This window comes from Cyprinodon tularosa, unplaced genomic scaffold, assembly GCF_016077235.1.
Source record: "Cyprinodon tularosa strain WSP-4 unplaced genomic scaffold, ASM1607723v1 ctg110, whole genome shotgun sequence".
Lineage (NCBI taxonomy): Eukaryota > Metazoa > Chordata > Actinopteri > Cyprinodontiformes > Cyprinodontidae > Cyprinodon > Cyprinodon tularosa.
The window spans coordinates 378,573-392,462 of NW_024037894.1; the positions used below are offsets into that span (position 1 = coordinate 378,573).

The 13,890-nt window shown below is 39.5% G+C and overlaps 1 protein-coding gene across 2 annotated transcripts in view; it reads right to left on the bottom strand.

The window, feature by feature from the left end:
* The window catches only part of myo1ca (myosin Ic, paralog a), a 39,772-nt gene extending 27,242 nt beyond the window's left edge, over positions 1-12,530 (bottom strand). Inside the window, exon 1 of one of the 2 annotated variants that reach the window (XM_038296632.1) lies at positions 12,048-12,530. In XM_038296632.1, the coding sequence (XP_038152560.1) occupies positions 12,048-12,065 (18 nt within the window). In that variant the 5' untranslated portion in view covers positions 12,066-12,530. Of the gene's footprint in view, positions 1-1,075; positions 1,203-12,047 lie in introns of those variants that run through there. The other variant, XM_038296641.1, reaches the window with a different exon arrangement.
* Between the last annotated feature and the right edge of the window lie 1,360 nt (positions 12,531-13,890).

Genomic DNA, 13,890 nt, shown 5'->3' on the forward strand with positions numbered 1-13,890 from the left:
TTGTATCTCTGGTTCTTTCTGTATTTCAGTTCTGTCTCCTTGAACCCCAGTCGACCTCAGCAGATGCTCCACTCACAAAGCCTGGTTCTGGTTCTGTTGGAGGATTCTTCCTGTTCAAAGGGAGTTTTATCTCTCTACTGTTTCTGCATGCATGCAGATTTTTTTTAGTTAGATAGGAAACTTTTAAGCAATCTGAGTGTATCAACTCCATATGTTGCAAGTTGTACAGCCTAACCATGACCCTAACCATTACAGGTTCATACCTAACCCTAACCACAACCTAAACTCAATTTACACCTTAGTCCTAAACCTGACCCCTGACCCAAAGGAGATAACACTGCCATATAGGGACCATTTGAATGTCGGCATGTGTACCTGTAGGTCCCCACAATGTAAATAAAACAAGAACTAATACACACTTTGAATCATTACAAAGCTATTAGTCAAGAACAATAACATTTCAACATCAACAATCAATCAAATAAACCAAAGTTATTGCTTTTGTTTATTTTTACATGATTATTTAGCATTTTTAAGCATTTTAACATTAAAGTTTATTCTTTAATGAAAGTTTTCTGCTAGATCTCAACATACAGTACACATTATGTTCCTAACATGTAGGTACCCTTTGTGGCCAGCAGAGGGCACCCGTTCTATCTGACTCATACTTGGGTTCTCTACTGTGACCACACCAACATCTGGTGCTCAGAATAACAGTTTTTGCCAAAAACATTTGAAAAAGTGTGATTAAGTCAAACAGAGACGCAACAGCTATTGAAAACAATTTAAATACTTGTATATGAAAAAAAAGGTGTTAGAGTTCAACCTCCCGCTGCCCAGGGGAAACAATATAGATGTTTAAAGAGTCCTTCTTCTGCTATGTGGAGGTGAGATAGAGCATTAAGATGTACGTACAGGCGACACACTGTACCACTATAAAGACATGTTTACATATCAACGGCAACCATGATGGCAAACACAACGGAGACAGCCTCATTTTTCTAGCCTCAGTCAGACTGTTGCCCTTACATGCAAGCACACTTGCAAAGAGGTCATGATATCTGTAGATACTTACTGGTGAAAGTAATCCAAAGACGTAATTCAGAGTGAAATTATTCAGCCACACCCCAAGTAAGCTTAGAGCACAGTGTGTTTAGTACTAAAGGCTTGGTCACAAGAGAAGCCCTTCTGTTACACATCCATGAAATGGAAAAAAAGAAGCAGAAAGTGGAACAAAGGGGGCCAGATTTCCACAGGCTTTCTGCTTTTCTTCTCTCTCAAGGGTCTCATTTGGCCTGTTAATGCTGCTAAGAGGTCATTATCTCTGGACCCTTAGTGCAGGAAAGTCAGTACAAAAAACATGTGAAGACAACAGTGGAAGAGAGCCAAGAGCAGAGGAAAGTCAGTAAACACTTCCCCTGCAGCCGCTCCTCTAGGTTTTACCTCCAGAGTATATTGTTCTCCCACTCACAGCTGGCCTTCCTACTTATAGTACATATGAAATGACACATGTAAGGAATGCTTAGATCACAGTCTGGGAATATGCCACCTTTTTTACCTACACATACCACAGCAGAGCACAGACTTATACACCGATAAGTTGCAAAGGGTTTACATCACTCAATGAAGAAGCAACACGGACATCCATCAGTTGAGGAAACTTTATTTTCTTTAATCCGTCATAGTTTATTGTTTACTGATCATTAAAACAGTCCAGGAATAAAAAAAAAAAACTGATTTAAGGCTAAGTCATGTATTTTAATAAGTCCAAAGTTAAGACTGTTAGAGAAGACAACTTTAAGCCTAAATTTGTGATCAATGTTTGGTCTCAACTGAAATTCTTTGATCAAGATTGTGTTTTTACAGATCGTATCATCATGGCGGGCTTTACCCTGGAGTGAGGAATGAAGAATCGTTTCTATTGGTGTGCATGGATGATGAAGCGTTTTTCCTGGACCAATAAAAGTGAAGAATGTGATTTTTAAAAGGTATTTTTAAAAGAATGTAGTCTGTAAAACCTCATCTAAAAATAATAATAAAGGATTAATTTTAAAATAGAAAATTTAGAAAAAATTTTAAAAAATAGGACCAGAATATATTTTTTTTTCTGAATTAAATAACATAATGATTTTTCCTGTGGTATATCTGCATTGAGTAGTTCCGTGTTGCCCTGTGATGGATTGGTGATCTGTTCGTTCGCCCATAGACAGCTGGAGAGAAGCACCAACCGTCCCCCCCCCCCCCCCCCCCCCCCATATTTTTACCCCCATGGACAACCAGATGGTCACCCTGAATTATAAGGTCAGAATGTTGCAAAACCTGAAGATGCTATAGCCTCTGTAGTGACAGGATAATAAAACATTTTTGTCTCCAACATGCATGGTGGTGCAGTGGGTAACAGCAAGAAGGTTCCGGGTTCGATTCCTGGCCTGGGGTTCTCTCTGTGCATGTGTGGGTACTATGGCTTCCTCCCACAGTCCAAAATTGGCATCTCTAAATTGTCCTTAGGTGTGTGTGTGTGTGTGCGTGCATGGTTGTGTGTCTTTGTGTGTCGCTATGTTGCCCTGCAACACACTGGCAACCTGTTTAGGGTGTACCCTGCCTCTCGCCAATAGACTGCCGGAGATAGGCACCCACCCCACCGCAACCCTGTTAAGAATTAAGTGGGAGAAAATGGATGAATGCCTCCAACATAATTAAATCAAATACCTCTTGGGAAATAATTACCGTATGGTCAAACAGCCCTAACTGCCAAAGCACAGAGGAGGTAGAATGATGCTGAGAGATTTGTTTGAGAAGTAGGTTGGACTACTTTCAAATCATCCAGCTGCACTTCCTGTAAATGACTACAGGGTTTAAACCTGAACAGAGGTAGATTTTCCATCAGAGAGATGAATCCAAACACAAAAAATGGATAAAGAAGGATTATATTCAAGCTTCTAGAATGACTAATGTACTATAAAATCACAGCCTGGGGTTAAAAGCTTGGTTTGTAAAACTCAACCAGTTTGAAATAACTTTACCAGTTCCAGGGGTGGAAAGTAACGAATTAAATTTACTCACGCTACTGTAATTGAGTACTTTTTATGAGTAATTTGTAATTTTCTGAGTAGTTTTTGAAATATGTAATTTTTATTTTTACTGGAGTAAATTTTAACCTAAGTAGTTTTACTTCGCTACATTTACAACCCCCTCACGTTACTGAGTAAAAAAAAATCAAATAAAATACTGATGATGAAAAAATTTAATGCAGCCGGAAATTTAAACCCCTGTGTCACGGAACCGACACTTAATCACCATAATTAATCTTCATTAATTAATAGAAGAAGACTTTTGACTTTTAACAGCACTTTATTTACACAATTCAAACATAAACAATTGATGTAAAAAAATAAGTGACAGTTAAAAATCACTATTAAAGTAAAACAAATGTCATTTAAAATCATTAAATGAGGAGCTTGTTATTAACAGTGGGATCCTGTTGCCTTTTAGTTTCATTTCTGGTATCTTTTGGGCATTTAATTTTGTGTACATTTTGAAAACTTTACAATTTAGTTTAAATTTCTTTATTCCTATCATGGTGTTTTCTGTTGGACAGTAGAATTGAAAATTGTTTGCACTTTATGGTACAGCTTGTGACTGTCCTTGTGCTGTGAGGAAGTATGTTCCTTAGCCCAGTTGATCTTTTGCAAGTGTGGATGTCCACTGAAATATGCCTTGAAATCGATTGAAACACCTTGTGGTCAATTTGATTCATGACTCATCCTTTTTTGCATTAAATAACTCAAAGTAACTAAGTAACTTTTACTCAAATTACATTTTAAATGAAGTAATTTTGTACTTTTACTTGAGTAAATTTTGAGATGGGTAATTTTACTTTTACTCTGAGTAAAATTTAGGCAAAGTAAAGATCCTTTTACGCAATTACAATTTTTTAGCACTCTTTCCACCTCTGACCGGTTCCACCAGGAGGAATTATAAACTGTGCCGCAAGAATATTGACTGAAACCTGTTGATTAGTTGTCTTTACAACCTCTTCAAAGGAAGGTATCTAATTATCAAACGGGTGTATGTATGTTTATATTTGAGCCTGTATATACAGGTGCTGGTCATAAAATTAGAATATCATGAAAAAATAGATTGATTTCAGTAATTCCATTTAAAAAGTGAAACTTGTATATTATATTCATACATTACATACAAACTCATATATTTCAGATGTTTATTTTGTTTAATTTTGATGATTACAAATGACAACAAATGAAAATCTCAAATTCATCATATCAGAAAATTAGAATATTACTGAAGACCAATAAAAACAAAGGATTTATAGAAATGTTGGCCAACTGAAAAGTATGAACATGAAAAGTATGAGCATGTACAGCACTCAGTACTTAGTTGGGCCTCCTTTGGCCTGTATTACTGCAGCAATGCGGCGTGGCATGGAGTCGATCAGTCTGTGGCACTGCTCAGGTGTTATGATAGCCCAGGTTGCTCTAATAGTGGCTTTTAGCTCTTCTGAATTGTTGGGTCTGGTGTATTGCATCTTCTTCTTCACAATACCCCATAGATTTTCTATGGGGTTAAGGTCAGGAGAGTTTGCTGGCCAATTAAGAACAGGGATACCATGGTCCTTCAACCAGGTACTGGTAGCTTTGGCACTGTGTGCAGGTGCCAAGTCCTGTTGGAAAATGAAATCTGCATCTCCAAAAAGTTGGTCAGCTGCAGGAAGCATGAAGTGCTCTAAAACTTCCTGGTATGTGGCTGCGTTGACCCTGGACCTCAGAAAACACAATGGACCAACACCAGCAGATGACATGGCACCCCAAACCATCACTGACTGTGGAAACTTTACACTGGACTTCAAGCAACGTGGATGAAGTGCCTCTCTTCTTTTCCTCCAGACTCTGGGACCTTGATTTCCAAAGGAAATGCAAAATTTACTTTCATCAGAGAACATGACTTTGGACCACTCACCAGCAGTCCAGTCCTGTTTCTCTTTAGCCCAGGCAAGACGCTTCTGACGCTGTCTGTGGTTCAAGAGTGGCTTGACACAAGGAATGCGACAGCAGAAACCCATGTCTTTCATACGTCTGTGTGTGGTGGTTCTTGAAGCACTCACTCCAGCTGCAGTCCACTCTTTGTGAATCTCCCCCACATTTTTGAAGGGGTTTTGTTTCACAATCCTCTCCAGGGTGCGGTTATCTCTCTTGCTTGTACACTTTTTTCGACCACATCTTTTCCTTCCCTTCGCCTCTCTATTAATGTGCTTGGACACTGAGCTCTGTGAACAGCCAGCCTCTTTAGCGATGACCTTTTGTGTCTTGCCCTCCTTGTGCAAGGTGTCGATGGTCGTCTTTTGGACAACTGTCAAGTCAGCAGTCTTCCCCATGATTGTGTAGCCTATAGAACTAGACTGAAAGACCATTTAAAGGCTTTTGCAGGTGGTTTGAGTTAATTAGCTGATTAGAGTGTGGCACCAGGGGCCATCAATTTTGAACCTTTTCACAATATTCTAATTTTCTGATATGATGAATTTGAGATTTTCATTTGTTGTCATTTGTAATCATCAAAATTAAACAAAATAAACATCTGAAATATATGAGTTTGTATGTAATGTATGAATATAATATACAAGTTTCACTTTTTAAATGGAATTACTGAAATCAATCTACTTTTTCATGATATTCTAATTTTATGACCAGCACCTGTATAATATTCACTGTAATATTCACATTTGTGATCTTATGAAGATCTAGATCTTGTAAATTTATGCCGATGATGGCTCTATGCAATGCTCTCACCAGCATTGTGAGTCAAAGTTACAAAAGCGTTACAATGGGTCTATTTTACAGGAACCAGTTCCTTCTGACTTTGATTCTCTGCAGTGCAAAACACAGCCTGGAAGGCCCTGTTAATTACGAGTCATGAGTCCACTTTTTGTTCACTCAGTTCCAAGAATCACATCACTGAACCAAAACAACTTGTAGCTATAAGAGACCATTAGCTAAAGCTGCAGTCATAGCCACAAGTTAAAGGACTGATGGAAATCCTGTTTTTAAAGATCATAGCTGGAACAATTTTCATCAAAATTATTTTCCCACAAATAATACATCCAAAGAACTTCTAGAGCATTGAAGATAAAAAATTTAAACATTTCTGGAACACTATATAAATAATTGTTGTTTCTTTGTTTCTTTAACTGGTCCAAAATATCTTAATGTTTATTCAGGTTATCATGCCAATGTGGACAGAAAAGGATTCTGCTCCAATAGGAATAGTAGGTTAAAGACATGGGAGACAGAGCTCAGGCGTTAATAGATATTGGCAGCTCAATGGTTGAGCTGAGAAATGTCTTCTTCTCTCACTTACATTGCTATGGTTTTAGCAAACAAGAAAAAACTCAATAAAGAAGCAAAATGAGAGTAAACATGTGCCAAGTTTTAGAGCGTTGGTGCCGTTTTAGGGAAGCTAAGAGGCTCAGAGCCACACAGAGGTTGCTGCTTTTCTTCTGGACAGGTAGGTTTAATGTTTGGTTTGATTTGTGTTACCATTAGTGGGCCTCATAGCCAAATGGCAAACAGTGGAGCAAGAGAGCGCCACTTACTGGCTGGGAGGACTTAAACTTTTAGTTTTTATGGCAAAATTTTTTATTGGGTCCTGATCTTCAGGCAAAGGCAGTGAGCTGTAAAGGTATTGAGAGTTACGGAAAATTAAGTCATCACAAAATCGTATTTTTTGTTTTTCTATGCCTTCTACTAATTAAGCTCCTAACAGCTGCCATCAGAATCCAGAAGGAGTGACCAAAGTCCTTGTGAATTGCAGCTAACTTCAGGAAACATGCTGTCATTTTAGCTGAGTCTAACAATTTACTTTTTGTCAAATGTTAAAGGAGAAGTCAGGTCAGCAAGGAATGATCAATGGATCATTATCTATACCTAAAACTAATACGTTTGTGGTGATTTAATAAATTTAGCGTTAATCGGTAAAAAATAAAAACAATAATTTTGTTGCGATCACTGAGTCCGGGAGCTGCCATTTTTGCCCAAATATAGTAACACCTCACTCCTGACATCTTCTTGCAGTGATGTCATGGTGCGGTAAGCCTAGCACCATTCTCCCCCGCTTTACAAGCAAAATCAGTGGGAGCTACTAGACACATCTGCGATTAACAACAATTATTTAAGATTTTGAGAGAAGTTAACCATTGAAACTCAGAGAGCTATGGTTAAAGTGACAATACCCAGGTGCATGGCAGTTAGATGTTGTAATACATCGGGTAAAGTAAAGAATTGTTATTTCATTTTTCCGATTCCTGATCCTCCAAGGACGGGTTCATCGTTGGATTGCCAACTTGAAGAGGGAGGATTTGCCATCAAACTTCTGGCCAGAGAAAAAACACATAATATGTAGCCAACAGTTGGAAGAATGTTTTCAAGATGACTTGGATAATAGTGTGTTGTGACAAACACCAGATAGAGCCTTGGGACTGGGCTCAACAGCTGGTACCGCACCGTGACGTCACAAACCGGTGGGTGGCAGTAGTGTCTCCAGTAAAGCACATTCAAATAAAATTACTCTTAATTAAAAACACATCATTTATTGAACAGTATGTAATAATTTCATATTTAAAGTAGTAGTAGTAAACCTTTCCTTATTAAAAAAAACTTTAGGGCATTTTTCATTTGAAAGAAGAGCATTAAAGGGATCCTTGATTACTATTACTGTTGCTATAGACTGTATTTAGGACATATTTATTTCCTATCTAAATTACAATGCAGTAAAAATACTATTAGTTGTTTAGTTTCATTAAACTGAAAAAAAAATGTCACTCGAATGTTGTTTACTCTGCAATGCATTCTGGGCAAACAATGTATGCTAGGTCTTGTGTTACTAGCTCTGTCCATCCAAAGCAACAGTTTGAACGAGAGCGTGTTTAATTGATGAGGATGTAGAAACCTATGGTGACCAGACGTCCTCTTTTTTCCGCACATGTCCTACTTTTCATGCCTAAAAAAAATCCGGGGGGAATTTCAAAATAGTTCGGGATTTTGGTCGACTACAGTGCATAGCGGAGTGTTTTTTTTTTCCTCTCTCGCGCTGCTCCCATGTCCCTCATCTCGGTGTAACATCATCAGATCTGTCGCTTTGAGATATCTGATTTGCGGTCGCATTTCACTGCTTTGAGAATAGCTACATGGTTGGAGGAGAGACTCACAGCAGCACTCAGTGAATATTAACCAGCAGATACTTTGATGTAAAAGTAGAAGTTAGGAGACCGTAGCCTGACGTAGTCCGACTGAATTCTAGTCAGAATATGAGTCTGATACTGCTCCATAGAGCTGTGATTATGCGGCATGTTTCGAACGAACCAGGAAAAAAAAATGCCCCTGCACTCAATTGGATAGACCTATAACCAATAAGAGCAACGGAGTGCGTGACGTATGTTAAGCGAGGCATAGTTGTTGTCCACAAAAATCAAAGCGTGCAGTTGCACGCCTATAATAAGAAGATGAGACTTAATCGCGTTTCTCTGTTCCTCTTTTAAAATTAATTTGCTGTCGATATCTTCTAGAACAGACCTAATAGCAGAATCTACTCACCTAAACTCTCCAGCGGCAGCCATTATTGTTGTCACCCAAGCGCGCATTGGTCACGTGGTTGATTACGTTACTGTTGGTCATCTGTCCATCATCGTATAAAGCCCGCCCTGACAATTTGATTGGATCGCCTGACAGTGGGCGATAATACTCGCGCTACTATGGAGCAGAGCCAGACCGAACTTCCCGACCTCAAACTTTGTGGGCGGGACTAAGTTCGGAATGGCACCCAGGCTAAGGAGACCGGTTGGTTAAAATAATTAGAAATCACGCCGCCGAAAAATCTGTTTGTTAGACATACAGAGCTTTTTCAGCTAAAAATTGGCAACAGATTGTAAGTTTAAACAAGTTGTTAATATAACGTAAGAAGCTTGGGAAGACATAGTTTGTTCTTCTTTACTAGCTAAAAAATCTTGGCTTCCCAGAGGACCATGACTCCCAGTTACAGGTTAAAATGAACATGTTTTTTATTGTATAGACAGAATGTTGGGTTAATTAATTGTACATAAGTTATTCTACTTTAATCATATTACTTTAATCATATTATACTTACACATTTTGTTATCTCTATCTTACTCATATTACAAAGAGTGTTAAAACATTTAGTTTTGTTTGCTGTGTCATTAATGTTTTTTAAGTCTGTGCAGGAGGGATGCTGACTGCGACTGCTGTTAACAGATGTCGTTAAGGGTGTGGAAGAGAATGGAGAACTGTGCAACTAGATAAGGAGAGGGGTTCTCCTTATCCTATGATGTTGTATGATGTTGTATGATGTACGAAAATTCTGGTTTCAACTGGGTTCTGTTCCCTCCCCCTTTAGCGGTTGAAACCACATTGTAATCAGGGCGTTTCTTCAATAAAGGGCTTGGAGAGCAGATACTGCTTCAGAGTGGGTTTGAAGTTGTAACTGAATGCAGTTTCTGATCCCCTCTCCTTGCAAGTAAAATATACTAAATTCTCTGTGTCATTCTTTGTGCAGGTTGCTGAATAAGGTGTTTGGTGTTCAAACCTAACACAGAATCAGACTGCAGAGCTTCTACATATCTTGAAATTTTGTTTCTGGCATCATTATATTAGTAAAGACATTTATAAATATTTTTAAACAGAGCACCGAGAGAAGTAGACAGAGCTTCAGATTTAAAGGTGAAAGAGATTTACCGGGATATGCAACACGCAATAAAATATATCTCCAAGTTTACCAAAAAGTTTACCAGAAAAAAAATATGCTATGCTATAGCTATTTAAAATGAAGCATATCCAATATTTTTCTGGATGGAATTAAAATTGTACTTATAGGGATGCATGATATATCAATTTTGGCATTGGAATCGGCTGTTATTAATTATTTTTTTCATCCATTTATGTTTTTGGGCCCTATAGTTGTAATGCACTAAAAGGCATCTCTGTAATATCTATAAATATCAGTGTGTTGTGATCTTGTGTTCTTAAAAATAGGAAAGCATTCAATAAATATACATTTGAGACAGTCAGTCAGACAGTTATCAAAGACTTTGCCTATTCAGCCAGCCCAACAATTCTCTTTAACAACCCCCATTTCAGAGACATAGAAAGGTATGGGATATTGCAGGCTAACAAAGAACCCAAATGACCCCCATTCCAAAGGGGTGGACCCATTCTGTCACGATTTGGTGTTGGACTGAGGACCCAAATGCAGAGGCACGTTGGCAGAGGTGAATTTAGGTGGGTTTAATGAGGTCCACAGGTACAGAGGCAGGAATCAAAAAAATCCAACAAAAATAACAAACAAACCAGAACCAAGGAGACATCTGGGGAAACCAAACTCTAGGAGCCAGGGAGAGACGAGGTAAGCAGACAGACGTTAGACGAGGATCCAGCAAACAGGAACTGAAGAGGGAGGGTTTTAAAGGGACCAGAGACAAAGAGAGGGCTAACGAGGGGATTGAAAACAGGTGAGGACAGAGCAGAAAACAGAGCTAGTGATAGAGGACACAAGGACAGCAGAGGACAACAAATGGAAAACCTGGAAGACAGGAACTAACAAGAAAACAACAAAATAATAATTAAACACTAAAACAAGGAGCAAAGTAAAGCTGAATAGTCTAAATAAACATAAAACCAAGACTGTGACATATTCGTCCGTTTCAATTTGCATTTTTCTAGCTAAAACAAGGGTTTGTTTGGCTACTGTATAAAGCCTCAAGCTCAACGCTATTTCTGATATTTTGAATGAAAAAATTCCCGTATGGGAAGCGAAATGTCTTCAAACTTGGAAACAGAGTCCAGTGGATTGTTGTTGTTTTTTTAAACCTTTTTTGGTTAGCCTTCCCATGTTTACTCTATAGGCTGCAGTCCAGTTGAACCTAACTGTGTCATCAACCCAGCATGCATTGCACAGGTGAAAAACAATGGTGACCTCCTTGGGGAAAAAAATGTAAGACATATGTAATTTTTGAATTAATTATGAGTCACGCAGATTCCTTTTTTTAAGGTGAGAGCAAATTGAAAACATATTTCAGCCATCATGTTCAACAAGTCTTGGATTCCTCTAAGGTGGGAAAGAATGTGTGACAAGTACCATAAATGTTTCCAAAAATGGATCTGAATAGGATGTTGATGCCAATAGTACATAACATAGAGGTGTCACTCATTACCATCAGCTTTGAGAGGACTGGAGTAATGACAGTTTCTCCAATGAAAGCTAAATCTCAGGGAAGGAAAGATGAATTATCCTGTGGGTGTGATGTCATCCTGCCAGTGCGACATCCTGGATCCTATTCTAGAAGAACTTCCCCCAGGAACAAAGAAGATATGTCATGATGAAGCTACCTCTTCCCAGTATGAGAGAGTGTTGCTTTTAATGGCAACAGGGATAAAGGACCAGATCAGCCATCAAAACACTGACATATCCACCTCCATAGAGGCGAGTCAACTCTATTCCTCCGAGGTAGAGATGGAAACAGAAAACAGTGTGGCTGCCCTACAGGCCTGCAGAAAAGAACTGTCTTTGGCAGATATAGCTGCAGGATCTGACTGCGACTAGCGTATGGCTTTGGTGGAATTTGTAAGCTTGTAGGTGCAGCTGCAGTGACAGGGGGGTGAGGAGCAGGACTTGGCTCCAGGCTCTGCTGGGCCGACTACATACGGATTGCATTCCTTATAAGGTCTGCCACACTTCTGTGTGTCCTGTGGAGAGCTGGTCTTCTCTACCCCTGATGTGCTGGAGGGCTGAAAATAGTGGAGAAATCCCAAATTGATTCCACTTTAGTTTTAGATAGAGCCTGAGCAAAATGCAGAATGAATCACAAGGCAGGAAAGGGGAATTTGAGAGTGAGTCACAGCTCTGTTTTGCTTTCCCCTTAGTGATGCCTCCATGCAGGGTCGGAGGGCAAACAATTCAAAAACAGAGGAATTCAAATCTGTGTGCAGCAGCGAATGGAACAAAGAGCATCCTGAGCTGGATCTTACCCTGCTTTGGTACCTCATCCTGTCCTGTTACAGCTGGGTGGGGGTACAGCAGTGGTTTCCCCTCAGGCGTCTCTTCCTCAGCTGCTCCTTCTCATTCACCTTACCAACAGGCAGCACAACTTGGCCACTTTCTCCGGGTCTTCTTGGCTTCCTCCTCGTCCCACTACCTTTCCCTGGTCCGGTCCTGTGAGGATACAGAACACACTCAAGCTCCTCTTGTTTACACCTTCAATTCATTTTGTTCGCTCCTGACAGTTCAAAGCGGAGGGCCACAGCTGTATGAGTTCCCTCTCTCTGCAGACATCAGGGCAGGAACTCCACCAATACGTCACACTGAAGAAGGAAAAAAAAAAAGGCAAGGAAAAGTATGCTACTGGCTGCAAAGAAAAAAAAAAAGAACCGGACAACAGAGAGTGCCTGGAAAAAGTTACTAACATCCTCAAACTGCTAAGATGTAATCACTGTTGAGCTTTTTTTTTAAAGGTGGGGAAAAGCACAGAAATAATATGAGATCTCTTTACATTCCCTTTCTTCTGTCCTCCCCTCCCTGTTTGGTGGGATCCCTCCCTTTTTCTCCCACAAGCTGAGACAGATTCACATCCACTGTGAGTTATGGAAATGTTTTTTTTTTGTTTTTTTTTAAGTCGGCACATCTCCTTGTGACTTTTCTCCTATTGACAAAACCAGTGACGTGCGGTCAGGGGAGGCAGGTGAGGCAGTGCCTCACCAGCCATCATGGAAAGAAAGAAAATATATAATCATAAAGTAATTTAAATTGTTATATTCATCCGGTGGTTTGTACTAAAAAATATTCATTTTTCATGTAGCTTCACCAATTTCGATTTTTATTTGTTCAAAATCGCTGAATTTTCTTATTTTCCCATTCAAATGCTTGGAAGCGATGCCGGTGAGGCAGCAGCGAGCTCTGCCTCACCTTGGATTGCGCAACCCCTGGCTCTGCGCTGGCTGCAAAGCGGAGAGAGCATGTTGCTGTACGGCGTCAATAAAATGGTTTAAACAAATGTAATATGTGAACTTATTTCTAATAATTTGGCTTATGTATATAATGTACAGAGCTTTTTGTCACCAACTGTGTTTGTGTAACGTGTTTCGTGTAATGAGCGATTATAAACGGCAGAGAACAAGTTCGAGGTGAGGCAGGCAGTTCTCTTGCCTCATGGCAGGGGGTGCTCAAGAGACTGAAAACATAAGGCAGGAACAGGACGGATCAAGGAAGGCTTTCTTCCCTGGCAGTGATCTCCATTGAGACAGAGAGACTTTTAAAACTGAAGGAAGATAAGGAGGACTTCTATTCATTTATAAGTAAAGGTAAGACAGTAATAACATTTATTTTGTTTTGTTTTTTAAGGAAATGTGTGTTTTGTGAGCTACAGTTTGTATGTGTAAGGATGCAGAAGTGAAACATAACCTGTAAACTGCTGTCAATCTATGCATCTATTTGCAAATCTGATTCTGATGACGTCAGTGCCTCACCAGCTATGAACCTCACCGCACGTCACTGGACAAAACAGCTTGCATTGTTTAAAAACAGAGGTCTGCAGATACTTGTTAGTCATGGTAACAATCATAAATCTTATGCACATACAGTATTAATTTAGCTCTGTGCTGTGTGTTTGAATTATGAAATTCCTTTCTGATTATGCTTCCTTCCCACTTTGGCCCTTTTTAAGGAGCGTGCAATCAGGGCCAGATGGCCTCTGTAGAGGAACAGCACCCTCTTCTGGTGTTTCATCTTTCCTCTTCTGATCTGCTGCATTCCCGGGCCAGCACCACCAAACAACCAACCATAAAGGAATCAGACTCTTTATCCTTCAGTTCTACC